The following is a 17,363-nucleotide window of genomic DNA, read 5'->3' on the forward strand; positions in this document are numbered from 1 at the left end:
GCATCGTAGAGTAGGTACTTTATTTATTCCTCATTTACAGACAAGGAAACAAATTACAGAAGTTGACATATTACTGATTTTTAAATTAGTAATGCAGGACTTTTGTGTATTAATCTGCACTCACCCGGAAAAATGCCAGTCAATGTTGCAGGAATGATTTAAAGGGTAAACTGATTCCACACCCTTGTCCAAATACACTCCAATACATATGCATTGAGATTCTCTTTTATTATTGCTTTGCCAGTCGTCCAGCCTGTGTGTTTTATAGATGATGAAATCGAGGTCCAGAGAGGTGAAATGATTCTCCTGAACATAGCAACCAGTCATGAAGCTGCAACTCATACGTACAGTCTCTCCACTCTACTGGCTCTATTCAAATACTCAAGAGCAGTTTATGGAAATGAATATTATATCGTATGTGCATAAAGAAGCGACAGTTGTGATGTATGTCAAGTACTTGAGAAAACTCTTGAGAGATTGATATCATATTTTAATCTGTATAATGAAGATAAATACGGCAACTGTGACTTGATGTGTATCATATTTTATATATATGAAATGAGGCATCTCAGTAATGGGTCGCAGACTCCTTCTATACTAGGTAACTGTCCCCATGACCTAGAGGACAACAGAGATGATGCAGACTTTTTAAAAAAGATTTTATTTATTTATTCATGAGACACACACACACACACACAGAGGCAGGCTCCATGCAGGGAGCCCAGTGCAGGACTCGATCCAGGGACCCCGGGGTCACGCCCTGAGCCGAAGGCAGACGCTCAACGGCTGAGCCACCTGGGGGCCCCCAGAACCCTGTTTTAAAACAGAGGTTTGAGGCAAACAAGTCCCACTCAGAGGAGAAAATTCCATTGTTGGAAAGGACGTTCTTCTGCTGCTCATATTCTTAGTCAACTTTGCTGCTTCTCAGCGGCATCCTCTTCCCTGTCCGGTACCCACCTCTCCCTTCCCGCCGTCCTTGCGGCAAGACAGTCTCCTGTACCTTTACCCACCTCTGCCCCATTCCTGGGCTACGCTCTATCTCTGCGTGTAGTTTCAGTGTCCTCCTGTACTGGGTCTTTCCTCAAGATGTGCACACCCTCATGTCATGTCATGTCATGTCACCCTCATGTCATCTTCTCCCCAGCCCCCTCCATCTCATGAGTGCACAAACCCGCTCCTTCTCTTCATGGTCAGCCTCCTTGTTAACTCCATTTCCTTGTCTCTTCCTCTTCAACTTACTGAAACTACTCCAGCAAACACCCGATTGCTCTCTCAATGATAAAATCTCATCATCTAATAAAATATTTCCTTCTCAAACATCTTTAAAGATTGTAAGGTATGTATATGGCATACGTATATATATGATATGTTATGCATATATGAACATACACATAGTGTGTGTGTTCTCTGTACACATATACATACAGAGAAAGAAAGGAAGAGTGTTAGATGTTCCTCCCTGCCAATCTTGTCTTTTAACTGGCCCATTTAGCCCATTTATAGAGTATAATTATTCATTTGTATCTTCCTCAGTGAATATCTACTATCTTATTTTGCCTTTTCTACTTGTCTCATTTGTCTGGCATTTCTATTTCCTCTCCTTTCTTCCCTTCTTTCTAGATTAGTTGTGTGTCATTCTATGGCAGCCATTAAAGCTGTTCACAAATAATTCTCTTGTTCCAGGCAGCTAGAAGGATCCTATTTCTCTGTCCCTTGTACTTATACGTGACCATGAGGCTTTCTCTGGTCAGTGAAGTGGGAATAGAAGTGGCATGTGTCCCTTCCAGCAGAAGGGTTAAGAGCTGTCTTGTGGGGTGTTATATCGTCTTTTAAAAAGTTTTTTAAATATTTTATTTATTTATTTATTTATTTATTTATTTATTTATTTATTTATTGTTAGTGGGTAGAAGGCAGAGGGAGAAGGAGAGAGAGAATTCCAAGCAGGCTCCACACTCAGCACGGAGCCCAACATGGGACTCCATCTCATGACCCGAGCTGATATCAAGAGCCACCCAGGCCCCTCAGAGATTCTCTTATCTGAACAAAGGCGGAGCCTTCTGAGAGTGAAGCTGCCCTGTGTCCCCACTGGGGAGTTTTACAGCCTGGAAGAAGACCCACCACTCACACCTGCAAAAGCAAACATTCACACAAACTATCTTACTCCCCACTTGTTCCCCTAAAACTCATTTATCTCTCCTAAGAAAACATAAACAAGACCCCACTTATTTCCTATAGAGTCCTTTCCCTCCCTTCTTTCCCCTATTAAGTTAATATAAAACCTTTATCCGTAGCTGTTCAAGGAGCCACTTCTTCTGTGCTCCTACATAGGCATATGCACGGACACGGTCTATTTTCCTGTTAACCTGTCTTTTGTCCGTGAATTTGCAGGGTCTCTGATGTGAACCTAAGTCGTCAAGAAAAGTTTTCCTCCCAACGGCACTCCAGATGATGTGAGTGCTATGAAAGGACTGAGAGATAAAGCCTGGGTGGACGGTAGGGTGTTGGACAAACCACGAGAATGTGGGACTAGAAGCTCACACCATACCACAGCTTCCTTAGCCCCTCTTCTACTTTCAAAACCATACACGTTAGCAAATAATGCTGACTTTACTCAAGATTTCTTGGATATAACGTGGCAACATAACAAAAACACTTCCCTTTAAACAATTCTGTTCTTTCCACTAAGGTCCCTCTCTTCTCTTCCCCTTTCTTCCTCTCCTCAGGGCTTCAAAACTGCCTACTTTTCTCAGTTCAGGGTTTTAGCAAAACAAAAGCCCTTTACTTAACCTCTAATAAAAAGGGAGTCGGAGATGGGTCAGTGTGAACGAGACACTCTTCATGGAGGATCTCAACACCACCCGATGTGAGCAATCACTTATCGGGCTAAGGACCTCTCCAAGCCCTCTGCACATCTTACCTTATTTCGTCCTCATAATAAATCTAAGACGTGCATATCATCATCCTCATCTCAGGGATGAGGTAGCTGAGGAACAGGGAGACAAATTCAATTCTGTAACTTGCCCAGCTCTTAAGATGCAAAAATCAGAATTTGGACTGAGACGATCTAAATCCAGAGCACGGCGGGTATTTTGATCATCCTGACTCCAGAGGAATTGCAATTGTCACCCAGCAAAAACAAGTCTTTCTAGGAGGTATGAAATTGCATAAAATTTCTAGCCATGACCGACTCCATCTTGAAGCTCCATTTTCCCTTCTAATGAACTTTTGAACTGGGCCAGGCCCGGTGATTGTTTTACAAGCAGTTTCTTATGAAGTCAACGGGACACCTGGCATCTGGATCATAAAACTGTCAGCGTGGGCTTTCGGGTGACCGAGTAATTAATCAACGCATATCACGAAGAGTGAGGTTTGATAACACCAACCGGTTAGTCGATCACAGTGTAAATAAGCATGGCTCAATCTGCTAGTGCCAATCATGGTGTTTTCTCCTTCTCCTCTCTTATTCAGGTCAGGTGTTGGCCCCCCTCGCCCTCTTCCTCCTGGGACCCCTGCTCTTCCTGTGAGGCAGGGCGCTTCTCTGAGTACTCTGGAATCTGTGCTCCAGAAAATGCAATTCTGAGATTCCCCAATAAGGACTTTTGTTCTTTTTCAATTTTGCCTCCTTTTCTCGGTTTACAGAGGGAATTCTGCTGCTAAGAAATATGGCGTTCTCTATTTTTCCTCCAAAAGGGATTTTTTTGGAGGGGACACCTGGGTGGCTCAGCGGTTGAGCGTCTGCCTTTGGCTCAGAGCATGATACTGGAGTCCTGGGATCGAGTCCCACGTCAGGCTCCCTGCATGGAGCCTGCTTCTCCCTCTGCCTGTGTCTCTGCCTCTCTCTCTCTCTCTCTGTGTTTCTCATAAATGAATAAATAAAATCTTAAAAAAAAAACAAAAGGGATTTTTTTTTTCTTAAGTAGTTTCCACACCCACCATGGGGCTCAAACTTGAGACCCTGAGATTGAGAGTCCCACGCTCTACCGACTGAACCAGCTAGACATCCATTGGGGGTTTGGTTTGGCTTTCATCTCTCTCCTCAACTCTGACCTTACAGGAGTGGTTGCTGTGGCCAAGAACTGCTGCACGTTGACCTGCCATCCCAGGAGTGCTAAAGTGGCCAGCACCGGGCAAGCCACAGTCTTCTCCTCCCCGCCTGGGCACAGCCCCAGGACTGTGCAGGCTTTCAGGTGGGGGCAGCTGGACGCCTCACTGCCCTCTCCCTGGAAGAGGTGCTGTTGGAATTCTAGCCATGCCAGGGCTCCTGGGGAGAAAGAGGACCTCCTTTCTCCCCCGCTGCTCTGGTGGTCACACGTTTATGAGTCCTTTGCTAACCACCGAGCACTATTTGGTGAAAATCGCCCCCTGAGATTACAAAGGCTTTGCTGGGGTTCAGGCATCAGTACCCTAGTGGCTTTCTCCGCTGCTCCTTGGAACCAGCAAACAGATGAGGTTCATAGAAAGTTCCTGTGGCCAAGCCTCACCCTTCCCAGCAGTCCTGAAAAGAGTGGTGTGGATGGTTCCCTACAACATCCCCTTCTCACAATGTCCTTGTTTCCCTCTACACTGAAACCAGGACGCTCCTCCCACCCATCTTTTCTTGGAAGCCAAGCCCCTTTGTAATCTCTATAAGATTCCCTCTCCAGGGATCGAGGGATTGCAGAGACTGGCCTTCTGCTCTCTCCTAGAGACCACGCTAGAGACTCAGGTCAGTGGCCAAAGACGTTGTCTCAGGGGCTCTTTCTGCTTCTGCGTTGATTGGAGGGACCAGGGTGGGGGAGGATAGAGCCTGAGAGAGCCTGGGGTAGGCAAATATAGGGCTGAGCACGCAGGCGACAGGGAACCAAGGGCACTGGGGGAGCCAAGCATCTGTCTTGGGGCTACAGTGGCATCCCTTTGTGATGCCTGTGTCAGGCACGGGGCTGTTTCCCTTGTGGCAAAGGACAACAGGCCTCTGTTAGTCATGATCCTGGACATGTGATTGCATTTCAGGGATGCAATGTAGCTCATGGTTTATTCAAAAGGATTTTCTAATGAGCTGCTTGAGCACTGGGTATAAATGTATTTATCTTTCAAACGTATTTTAAATTTAAAAATCTCTAGTATTCAGACACAGGATTGCAGGATTTTAGTTCACTTTGGAGGTCACCCCCAGAGGGGAGGACCGCCTCTCTTTAGCTAGCGGGAGTTCAACGCCCTGGAGAGTGGTGCGCGTGGCTGTGTCCTTGTCGGGAGAATTGCACGGGAGGAGGTGTCTCTCCAGCTGCCCCAGGGGGAGGCTGAGAGTGGGGCGGCCACAGGCGGGAGCTGGGGTTCTCCCCCTGAGGCGGCGCTTGTCCTTCTCTCCCCTTCCCAGCTAGGCTCTTCCAGAAGGCGAGCCCGCCATGGCTCAGGAGAAGTTCTTGGTGCTGTTGCCACTAGTGGTCCTGGCGCTGCTGGGGCTGGCCTGCGTGCAGCCTTCTCTGGCCAGGGAGTCGAAGGCCATGAAGTTCCAGCGGCAGCACATGGACTCGCACCCCGCCGTCGTCAGCGCCAGCTACTGCAACCTGATGATGAAGCGCCGCAACATGACGGATGGGTGGTGCAAGCCCGTGAACACGTTCGTGCACGAGCCTTTGGCAGACGTCCAGGCTGTCTGCTCCCAGAAGGATGTGCTCTGCAAGAACGGGCAGTCCAACTGTCACCAGAGCCGCTCCCAGATGAACATCACCGACTGCCGCCTGAAGAACGGCTCCAAGTTCCCCAAGTGCGTGTACACGACCACGCAGAAGAAGCAGTACATCGTCGTGGCCTGTGAGGGGAACCCCCACGTGCCGGTGCACTTTGATGCGTGTCTGTAGCTCTCGGCCTGAGGCCAGAGCTGCGGGCGCCCCATCGCTGGTGGCACCTGCTACCCCTCCCCTGCCTTCCTGCTCTGGGGAATCCCTGCAGCCGGGGCTCCTCGGGGCTCGCTCCCAAACCCGGGCTGCCCTGCCCAGGGCTGCTTGGCTCGGTCGGGGGGCGGGGTCCCCACGTTTGCCACCTCACCACTTCTTTCAATAAAGTACAGCTGTGCTCACCTGGGTTTCCCACGCTGTCGCCGACCCGGTACTGCTGGTGTGATTGCTGTCCTGCGGGAGCCGCAAACCTGGCTGTAGCTTTGGGAGGCATCTTCAGCTCATCCGAAGCCTTCTCTTCTGACCCTTGGCTTTGGTCACCCGAGATCATTCCTTGTAAACGGCCAGGCTGCTAAGCGAAGGCTACTGGGGATAAAAGCGGGCTACAGCCTGGGAGCGGGTGCTGGGTGAGCAGCCGGGCGGCCGAACGCAGACCCAAGAACCTCTGCCTGGAAGGCGGGTAGCCTCGGGAAGACCCTGCGCCGCCCCTGGGTGCGGGGAGGGATGTGGGAAACCAAGATCCTAAATTGTCATTTTCCTTTTTTGGGGTGAGCTATTAGTAATCAGAAGAATGGCCATGTCTTAGCTGGAAAGTCAAAACCTTCAATTTAGGAGCCAGAGGGGACTGTAGAGATAATTCCTTTGAAGGAGAAAAAGTAGATTTTGGCTTTTGTATCAACTCCATTCAAAAGGGTCCGCCTAGAATGCTGTAGAAAAAATTCTTTTTTTTTTTTTAAATAGAGATTTTATTTGTTTGTTTATTCCTGAGAGACACAGAGAGAGAGGCAGAGACCCAGGCGGAGGGAGAAGCAGGCTCCCTGCAGGGAGCCCGAGGTGGAACTCAATCCCGGGACCCCAGGGTCGCACCCCAGGGTGAACCCTTAACCCCTGACCACCCCCCCCAGGTGCCCCTAATAAGCAATGTGCATCTCTGGAAGGCAGCTTGGACGGACAGACGCGTGTGCCCTTTGCCATCGCGGACCTAATGTAATGCTCACTGTTATAGAGAGCAACAGCCTGAGTCTCAGAAAGGCTAAGTGACTTGCTCAGGGCCCTGCTGCTTAGGGGCACAGCCGGGACTAGACCCCGGGGCTCCCGGCTTCCAGCTGTTGTTCTGCTACCAGAGTGGAGACAGGGAGAAAATTCTGCAGTTTCCCTTCTCCTGGGGACTACAGCGGGGGCGCCGGAGGTCCGCCTCTTGATTTCAGCTCAGGTCTCGATCTCAGGATCTCACGGTCATGAGTTCAAGCCCCGTGTTAGGATCCACGGAGCCCACTTAAAAATGACAGCAGGGGCACCTGGGTAGCTTCGTGGCTGAGCATCCACCTTCGGCTCAGACCGTGATGCCGGGGGCCTGGGACTGAGTCCCGCATCAGGCTCCCCTGGTGTCTCTGCCTCTCTCTGCGTCTCTCATGAATTAATAAATAGAATCTTCAAACAACAACAATAAAAATTCAAAAACAAACAAAACAGCCCTGCGCGCTGTGGACGGAGCTGTGGCTACCCCCACCCCCACCCGAGCTCACGGAAGCTCCCTCTCAGGCTTCCAGGGCACTTGCTCAGCTTGGGGCCTGCTTCTGTGCAGCCGTTGGAAAGGCTAGAGACTCAGCTTGTGTCACCACTTAACCACTGCGTTTGACCCCCTGTGCACACTTGCATGTGGCTCATGGAACCAGAGAGAGGCCCTATTTCCATCCATCTGACCAGTCGTGTCATTGTCTTTATGAAGAACATCCATAAGTGTTGGAAGGGATGGTGTTTCCCCTAAGTAAGGCAACCTTTTTGCTTCTGTGGGAAGGAGAAGGGCTGGGGGTGAGAGGGACCAGACACCCCTGCATTTCTGTGGTAGGATCTCACCTCTTACTGGCAGTGAGGATGGAGAAGGAAACGGGTTTCTTTTCTTTTTTTTTTTTTTTTTAATTTTTTTTATTTATTTATGATAGTCACAGAGAGAGAAAGAGAGAGAGGCAGAGACATAGGCAGAGGGAGAAGCAGGCTCCATGCACCGGGAGCCTGATGTGGGATTCGATCCCGGGTCTCCAGGATCGCGCCCTGGGCCAAAGGCAGGCGCCAAACCGCTGCGCCACCCAGGGATCCCCGGAAACGGGTTTCTAGATAGATTCCTTGAGCCAGAATTTGTCTTAGGTTCATCTCAGCCTTGCTCCCCATCCCAGCGCTCCTCACTCCCCTCTTGCTGGTGCTTTCCTGGCGTTCTTAAGGACACCCATTTGGGGTTTCGCTGCTTCTGTATCCACACATCCGCCAGCTCTGGCTTCCAACCTCCCCTACGCCGGGGCCGGGGCGGGGGCCGGGGCCTGCTGGGGCGTCCATCTGGGAACACAGCGCTAGGTGAGGACTGGTCCACACTGGCCCAGCCAGGCAGCCCGGGCGAGGTGGGCAGTGCTCTGACTGCAAGGACCCTGGGCAAGGAAAGCCAGAGTCCTGCCTGGAGAGGCTCAGGCGCCATCAAGGAGAGAAACATCTCAAATAGCATGAGGAGGCGATGGAGCTCCGTTCAGAGGGGAGACTCGCCATCCCACCAACCAAGGAGTACTAACCCCTTCCAGGAGGCCGATCTGGCCGACTGATTTCAAACTTGAGGTGCTGACGCAGTGAGGGGAGTAGCTGCTCGCAGGCACAAAAGGCCGTAGTCAGTGATTCTTTCAAGGATAGTGCCCATTTCCAGAAAACTCTTCAGACCAAATAAGCTTCAGGAACTCGGGGTTCCCGTGCCCAGGCAAGCACATCTCCAGGCCCGGCCTCTCCTCACTCCCACAGCTTCAAGCGTTCCCTTGAGTGACAGCGTCTCCAGCGGCTCCTCTCCTTCCTTCCCGTCCCGAACTTTCCCTTCATTCCTGCGGCCAACACCTGGCCCGCACTGCCCCCGTCAAACCGGACCAGCCCTCCAGGCCCAGAGGAGCCCGCCAAGGCGCAGACCTGCGAATCACCAGGCTCTGTCTTCCCAACGCTGCTCACCCGCAGGTGCACCCGGAGCTCCTGGCTGACCAGAGGCTGCTCCCAGCGCCCGACTCAGCCCTCACCGGGGAGCCAGGCCCTGGGAGCTGTGCCTGCCCCCTCTGCCAGGGTTGGGACGCACTCAGGGACGCGGGATGGCGGCTCTTCATCTGCAGGGCTCCCGATCCACGACGGAGGGTCCCACAGAGGGCGCCAGTGACAACTGTGCACCTCCCAAGGCCAGACGTGGCGCGTCTGGAAGCATCTCCAAACTCTGCCAAGTGTCACTAGGGGACAAGGTGCACAATCCCTCTGCAAATCATTCAGCAAACTCGCGTGTCCTTTGGGCCGCTTCCTGGCTGCGATACATACGTGGATGGCAAGATGCCTTCTTGGCCTCTTCCCTCCAAGTTCATCTCCCTTCTCACTCTTCTTACTGTCTTAATTAACAATAAAGAAGGAGTTGTTCCTCTGAAGGGACAGGGTACCACTGGGCGTGTTCGCCCAATGGGTTTGGTGACAATGCTTTAAGGCTCATGACTGCTGTCGTTCTCTACTCTCTTCTTGCTAGAAGTCTGGGCAGGGCCTACACCCAGGACCAGTTTCCTTCCTTTTCCACCCTCCATGAGAGTGCAGCCGGGTGGGTGATTGGGCCAGGGCACCTCATTTAGCCCCAGCCCCACTATCAGCTCCCTGTGCCCTGAGGCAGGTCTATAGCTGTCTCGGGACTACAGTTTTCTAATCTATAAAACCAAAGGGATGGGTTTGTTCAAAGTCCCCTTACGCTGATGACTTTCTAGACGAGCATCCATTCTCTTTCTAGCAGAACTGGCCGGTGGCATGTGTGTGAGTAGGCATCTCCAGAATGGTCACCTCATTGAGATCTGGTTTAGAGGTCTTCTCTCAACACGAAGCCACCTTAGGGGTCTAGCCGACTTCGGCACCTCCTAGTGCAGATTTCTCTCTCAGGAAGCTTTAGACAACCTCCAAGAGTCCACGCTGGCAGCTAGCCTCTGCCAGGGCTTGTTAGGTGTCCTGGGCCTTGACAGCCCTGGATATTTCAGTCTGGCTCTGGTGCCACAGGGGGGGGAGAGACTAATGCAGAGGCAAGATTAGGGCAGGAGACAAGAGCAGGACCTGGAATTTTCTGAGTACCACCGAAACATGCCTAATAGAGCTTGAGGGGTGCTTGGCTGGCTCAGTTCATAGAGCATGAGACTCTTGATCTCGGGAATTCTAAGTTCAAGTCCCACATTGGGTGTAGAGATTACCTAAAAATAAAGCCTTTATGAAAAAGAGAGGTTGAGAGCTGGGCCCTGCTTTAGGCCAGCCTGTTTGGCAGCTTCTCTTCCCTACCTCCCTCAAGCTCCCCTTCCTTTCCATAAACACTGCTGAACAATTATTTAGGAGGAGGGCTGTCCGATAATGGGGGCTTGGGCTGTTGTAACATAGAGACAAAATCTGTATGTGGACATGACTAGTCACACATGTGGTCATGTTTATAGACCTGTGAAATTAAGGAGCTTCAGGGCACGGAGGGCCATTTGTGATCTGGCTCTAAGCCCTTCACCTTCAAGGTAGAGAAATTGAGGCACAAAACCAAGAACAGAATGAAGAAAACCAAGTCTTCATTCCTCGAGTGTGTTTTTATGCTTTGCCTGCAAATTTTTGTTCTTTTTTTTTTTAATTTTTAAAAATGATCAGACAGGAAAATTTATCTTTTCCATATACGAGTCTCTGAATTTTAACACAGGTGTAGAATTGTTACTAGATGATTTCTCACAGCCTTTAACTCAGGAAATGCACAGGGAGCCCTGGCCCTGCAGAGGTCAACTGTTCCATCTCAGGAACCCCAAGGGGTGGCTGGACAAATCTTCAGCATAGCTCTCGGCTGGATCTGCCAACACTGTTGCCAAACAAACTCAGATAAACTCATCACAAGAGACGCTAATAACTCAAGAGATGAGTTTGGGAGAGAAAGGGGGAAATTTATTTCCAGGGCCAGCATCTGGGGGAGGTGGCCAGCTCAGGCCTTAACAACCAATCTCTCTGCCTGCCAATCTCTCTGCCTGCAAGATGGACACCTAGAGTTTTTTTTTTTTAATTTATTTATGATAGTCACAGAGAGAGAGAGAGAGAGAGAGGCAGAGACATAGGCAGAGGGAGAAGCAGGCTCCATGCACCGGGAGCCCGATGTGGGATTCGATCCCGGGTCTCCAGGATCGCGCCCTGGGCCAAAGGCAGGCGCTAAACCGCTGCGCCACCCAGGGATCCCGACACCTAGAGTTTTATAGGAGGAGGTTCAGGGCAAGGAATGGTACCTGCAAGAGAGCAGGCAAGGATCATGGGTGGGATGGGCATGCGTTCAGCCCATGATCTTCGGGAAGGAACAGGATGTATGGGATGGTTTTCTAGTCATTCTGTTGATTTCAGGGCTTTTCTGGTCTGGAGGTTGGAATGTTCTGGTCATTATCAATGGCTCAAGAAAGTGCAATAAGAAATAACCGTTGGGTTCTATAGTTGAGCAAGAGACTCACTGACAGAACTGTACAAGCATTATCCCAACCAGGACACAGAACAGTTCTATCATCCCCATTTCCCCTTGCACTAATAATCTTATATAGTCATACACTTTCCCCCACTCCCTCAACCCATAAGAACAACTGGCCTATTCTCTGTCACTATTGTTATGTCTTTTCAAAAGATTATACGAATAGAATTACACAGTATGTAACTTACCAAGACTGCCTTCTTTTTTTTTTTTGTATATTTTTTTTATTGGAGTTCGATTTGCCAACATATAACACCCAGTGCTCATCCCATCCAGTGCCCCCCTCAGTGCCCGTCACCCAGTCACCCCAACCCCCTGCACACCTCCCCTTCCAGTACCCCTTGTTCATTTCCCAGAGTTAGGAGTCTCTCATGCTTTGTCTCCTTCACTGATATTTCCCACTCAGTTCCCTTTCTTTCCCCTTTAATCCCTTTCACTATTTCTTATATTCCCCATATGAGTGAGACCATATAATGTTTGTCCTTCTCCGATTGACTGACTTCACTCAGCATAATACCCTCCAGTTGCATCCATGTGGAAGCAAATGATGGGTGTTTGTCTTTTCTCATGGCTGAATAATCTTCCATTGTATATAGAGACCCCATCTTCTTTATCCATTCACCAAGACTGCCTTCTTTTACTCACATAATGCCTTTGAAATTCATCCAAGTTGTTGTGTGGATCATTCCTTTTTATTGCTCAGTAGTGTTCAAATGCATGGATGTTTCATAGCTTTTTTTGTCCATTCACCCATTGGAGGACATTGAGTTGATTCCATTTAGGGTGATTATGAAGACAGCTGCTTGAAACATCTGTGTACATATTTTTCTGTGAATTGGTAGAAGAATAGACACAGGGATCAATAGGACAACCTCAGTAACCCAGAAACAGACCCAGACAAATATAATCAAATAGTTTTTTTAAAGTTTTTATTTATTTATCTGTCAGAGAGAGAGAGCGCGAGCCCAAGCACGGGGAGTGGCAGAGGGAGGGAGAAGCAGGCTCCCTGCTGAGCAACGAGCCCAATGTGGGGCTTGATCCCAGGACCTTGGGATCATGACCTGAGCATAAGGCAGATACTTAACTGACTGAGCCACCCAGGTGTCCCTGATCAAATGTTTTTTGACAATGGTGCAAAGTGATTCTAGGCAGAAAAGATATTTTTTTTTCCAAAAAATGGTGACTGAACATGAAAAAAAACCCATGCAACTCCCTTCCCCAAATTTCTAAACCCTAAATCTTTCTCCCCTTGCCCACTCTTTTTAAATTTTATTTAAATTCAATTTAGTTAACATAGAGCGTATTATTATTTCTTGTAGAATTTAGTGATTCTTCAGTTGCATATAACACCTTCTGCTCATTAAATCAAGCGCCCTCCTTAATACCCATCACTCAGTTATCCCATCTCCCCACCTGTCTCCTTCCATCAACCCTCAGTTTGTTTCCTATGTTAAAGAGTTTCTAATGGTTTGCCTCCCTCCCTGTTTTCCTCTTATTTTATTTTTCCTTCCCTTCCCCTATGTTCATCTGTTTTTTTCCTTAAGTTCCACATATGGGTGAAATCGTATGGTATTTGCCTCTTCTGACTGACTTATTTCACTTAGCATAATACCCTCTAGTTCCGTTCACGATGTTGCAAATGGCAAGATTTCATTCTTTTTAATCCCCTGACTGTTCTTTCCACAGAGGCAACTCTGCACCAGTGGAGATACCTATGATATGCTTCTTAGTACTGGACCCACCAGCTGGATTTGCTCTCAACCAGAGAGTGAGTAAGTGGGAACTTTGAGGTTGGAACAGGGCAGGCAGTGAAAGCAGAGGAAGTAAGAAGAAGGAAAGTAGGGGTGGGCCGTGCCTGGGTGGCTTAGTCGGTTAAGCATCCAACTCTTGATTTCAGCTCGGGTCATGATCTCAGGGTCCTGGGATCCAGGCCTGCTCCAGGATCCATGTTCAGCGTGAAGCATACTTGGGAATCTCTCTCTCTCCTCCTCTGTCCCTCCCCATGCTTGCAGGCGTTCTTTATCTCAAATAAATAAATAAATCTTTAAAAAAAAAAGTAAGGTAGTAAGGAATTATGGATATGGCATCAAGGTAGTAGGTCTAGAGAGACTTAGAGGTCAAAAGTGATGAGAAAAAAAGATAAAAAAGGATGACATAATTGGATACATAGTTCCCTTGGTTCTGTTGACTTCCTATTCTGGAAAGTTCACTGATTAAATCACTCAGGAGTAGGAGGAAAATTTATTTTTTCTCACAGGAAATATACACTTTTCCAAATTTCTGCTTTCCTCTCTTGGGCTTTTAGGAATGGTATGTCCACTCTATGGCAAGCCTTGATATTTTGCTTAGGTTCCATAGTGTGATGTCCAAAACTTGTAGTTTTTAGAGCATCCATACACTCCTGAAATTTCTTTAGCCACCCTAGATAATGGGAGATGTAAAACCATCATTTCTTTCCTCTTACTCTCTAGTTTCACTCAAGTCATTGCAAATAGCAAAGATTTCATTTTTTAATGGCTGAGTAGTATTCCACTGTGTGTGTGTGTGTATATATATGGCTCTTGTGGACATTGTTGCTATAAATATTAGGGTGCGAGTGCCCCCTTTGGATCACCACGTTTGTATCTTTGGGTTAAATGCCTAGTAGTACAATTGCTGAGTCATAGGGTAGCTCTATTTTTAACTTTTTTGGGATCTCCATACTGTTTTCTAGAGTGCCTGCCCCAGCTTGCATTCCCGCTAGCAGTGTAAGAGGGTTCCCCTTTCTCCCCATCCTCACCAAAATGTGTTGTTTCCTGACTTGTTAATTTGATGTGAGGTGGTATATCGTTGTGGTTTTGATTTGTATTTTGCTGATACGGGGTGATGTTGAGTATTTTTTCATGTAACTGTCGGTCATTTCTATGTCTTCTTTGGAGAAATGTCTGTTCATGTCTCTTGCCCATTTCTTGACTAAATAACTTGTTCTTTGGGTATTGAATTTGATGAGTTCTTTATAGATCTTGGATACTAGCTCTTTATCTGATATGTCATTTGCAAATATCTTTTCGCATTCTGTCCTTTGTCTTTTAGATTTGTCAACTGTTTCCTCTGCTGTGCAAAACATTTTTATTTTGATGCAGTCCCAGAGTTCATTTTTGCCTTTGTTTCCCTTGCCTTTGAAGACTGCTTTAGCAAGACCTTGCTGCGGGGGAGGTCAAAGAGGTTGCTGCCTGTGTTCTCCTGTAGGAATTTGGTATGTATGTCTTTCATCCATTTTGAGTTCAAAATTCAAAATTAAGTAAGAAGAAATCAAAATATCCAATTGTTCAATACTGATGGTAATTACACACTTACTTTTTTTTTTAAGGTTTTTATTTATTTTTTCATGAAAAATACATAGAGGCAGAAACACAGGCAGAGGGAGAAGCAGGCTCCCTGTGAGGAGCTTGATGCAGGACTCCATCCCAGGACCCCAGGATCACACCTTGAGCCAAAGGCAGATGCTCAACCATTGAGCCACCCAGGTGTCCCAATGGATCACTGTTTCATTTGAGAGACTCATGTGGCTGGCAAAGCAAAGTTTGTTTACCAATCCTTTTCTCTTCTCACCTTCTTCTGAATTGTCTCCCCCTTTTAAAGCCCTAGACCCCTAGCCTTTCCTTAGCTCAGGATGGTCCATAAGCCTCAGTTGGCTAGCTGCTACTTAGTCTCATATTTTTGTAGGGCTCCTGTATTTATGACATATTAAAATAGTTTTTGTTCTATTAACTGCCTTTTTATGATGCGGGGACTGAGTCTTAGCCAAGAACCTAGAAAGGTGGGGATCCCTGGGTGGCTTGGCAGTTTAGTGTCTGCCTTCGGCCCAGGGCATGATCCTGGAGTCCCAGATTGAGTCCCACATCAGGCTCCAGCATGCAGCCTGCTTCTCCCTCTGCCTGTGTCTCTGCCTCTCTCTCTCTCTCTCTCTCTCTCTCTGTCTCTCATGAATTAATAAATACAATCTTAAAAAAAAACAAAAAGAACCTAGAATGGTACACGTAAAAATTAATTTTCCTCTCCTGTGCCTAGGAGCTAAATGCTTAACCCCAATCAAATTCTTTTTTAAAAAAACTGATGTTATTTATTTATTTGAGAGAGAACGAGAGCAGGAGAGAGGGGAAGAAGGAAGAGCAGACGCCCCATGATCAGGGAGCCAGGAGGGGTTCGATCCCAGGACCCTGAGATCATGACCGGAGCTTAAAGCAGATGCTTAACTGACTGAGCCACCCAGGTGCCCCTAGCCTAATTTTTCATCCCAGTTCTTCAAAATCTAAATTCACTACCTGGTCCCAACACCATAACTTCTGTAATATTTCAGTATTTGGCCAAAGCAAGAATGTTCTTAGATCCCAATGCTTTTTCTTTTCTTCCATGCTTTTTCTTCATGCAATCCAATAGACTATGGGAGAAATGACTCTAAGGCTACAATGGATTGCTTTCCCTATTAGTTGATCACATATGGAAGCCAATACTAAGGATGTAAGATGTGTCATTGTCAGCGTTAGAGCCTGTGTGTGAAAGTACCACGGAGGTGCCTGTGGTACCTTCCCGTAAACATAGGCCATGGGTTCAAGGGAAATATGTCAAAGCCCTGGGCAGAGTGGGAGGGATGGAGAACTGTCTTGCTCCAAAGTCCCAGGGACACAGGCTGAGACAAGTGGCAGAGGCCCTGGGTCCCTGAGTAACGAAGGTGAACTGAGGCCCAAATGGTTATCCTGAGGATGTTGGCAAAGGCAACCTAGGTGGCTCCAAGCTGGCAATCACGGGAAAGGGACCCCGAACACACATACTCACAGTCCTTAGAATGCGGGAGAAAGTGATTTTTTTGCTGTGAACAGGTGCAAGGAAGCTTGGCCGAAGGTGCAAGGGGAAAACCATGGGGCCTGGGCCTTTCTTGGCCCTCTGCCCTATTGCTTTCCTATAGCCAGCCAGCTACCTGTTTTACTTTTAGATAAAATTATATATTTAACCCTTCACACTTTACTGGTGTTGTTTCCTCTCCCTGGATGCTCTTCCCACCTTGTCTCCTGGTTCCTGACTCACCTGCTCAGCTGCACTCAGCTCTCCTCTCCTCTGAGCTTGTCCCTCTGCAGGCACAGCTGTACCGTGTCAGCCTGGATTGTCCAGCTCCCACCAGCACCTCCTGCATTCCACTATAATCATGAAATTATATTACCGTGTACTGAAGTGTACTTGAAGGGTGAATCCAGTTAGACAACCTCAGATCGGCAGCCCCCGGGGATTCAGTCAGTTAAGCAACCAAGCAATTCTTTCTGTGGGCTCAGGCCCCGACTCAGGTTGTAAGATCCAGTCCTGAAGTGGGGCTCTGCACTCAGTGGGGAGTCAGCTTGGGCTTCCCTCTCCCTCTGCCCTCCTGCTCCTTCTCTCTCTCTCTCTATCTCAAATAAAAATAACCCTCTCCCCATTATAGAACATATAACAATATATAAAAATTCCTTTTAGTAAAATGTTAAAAGATGGTGTTTAAAACCATTTAGGAAGAAAATGGATTTAAGCACAATCGGTATAATAGCTTGGTGTTGCTGCTTGGGTTTTCCCACATCTACTTTCCCCCATGTGGATAGTTGCACATTCATTTCCTTTCAGGAACTGTCTTTCTCTTTCTTGTGTGCAATATCCGTGGGGTTATCCATCCAAGTTTCGAATCCTCTTCCCTGGGCCAAGTGACGCTCATGAGATTCAGGCTAACCAGGCTCTATTTTTAACTTCCTGTAGGAGACCAGAAGGGAGCACCCTAAATGATGGCTCTCTGACACAAAGATTATTTTGAGAAACTGAAGACAAAAGAGAATCTCTGAAGGAGAGTATAAATTCCCATTTACAAAGAAGGGGGATTTATCATAATAGAGAAGAGTTATTTTCCTTTCTGTAACATAGTTCTTATGTATCTTTTTTTTTTTTTAGAACTTTCTGGTTATTTATTTATTTATTTTTAAAATATT

General features: G+C 47.8%; 1 protein-coding gene across 2 annotated transcripts; it reads left to right on the top strand.

Moving 5' to 3' along the window:
- Window positions 1-4,555: 4,555 nt before the first annotated feature.
- Window positions 4,556-6,055, top strand: RNASE1 (ribonuclease A family member 1, pancreatic). 2 transcript variants are annotated; one of them, XM_041737841.1, is made up of 2 exons: window positions 4,556-4,705; window positions 5,354-6,055. In XM_041737841.1, the coding sequence occupies exon 2, from the start codon at window positions 5,382-5,384 to the stop codon at window positions 5,835-5,837; it is 456 nt and encodes a 151-aa protein (XP_041593775.1). In that variant the 5' UTR covers window positions 4,556-4,705; window positions 5,354-5,381; the 3' UTR covers window positions 5,838-6,055. The 2 variants fall into 2 exon arrangements, with proteins under 2 accessions (XP_041593775.1, XP_041593776.1); XM_041737842.1 differs by having other exon boundaries at window positions 4,558-4,705; window positions 5,358-6,055.
- The last annotated feature ends 11,308 nt before the right edge of the window (window positions 6,056-17,363 follow it).

Source organism: Vulpes lagopus, chromosome 23, assembly GCF_018345385.1.
Source record: "Vulpes lagopus strain Blue_001 chromosome 23, ASM1834538v1, whole genome shotgun sequence".
NCBI lineage: Eukaryota > Metazoa > Chordata > Mammalia > Carnivora > Canidae > Vulpes > Vulpes lagopus.

Excerpts from the sequence above, each read along its gene's own strand:
- RNASE1 (XM_041737841.1), top strand. The coding sequence starts at position 5,382 with ATGGCTCAGGAGAAGTTCTTGGTGCTGTTGCCACTAGTGGTCCTGGCG.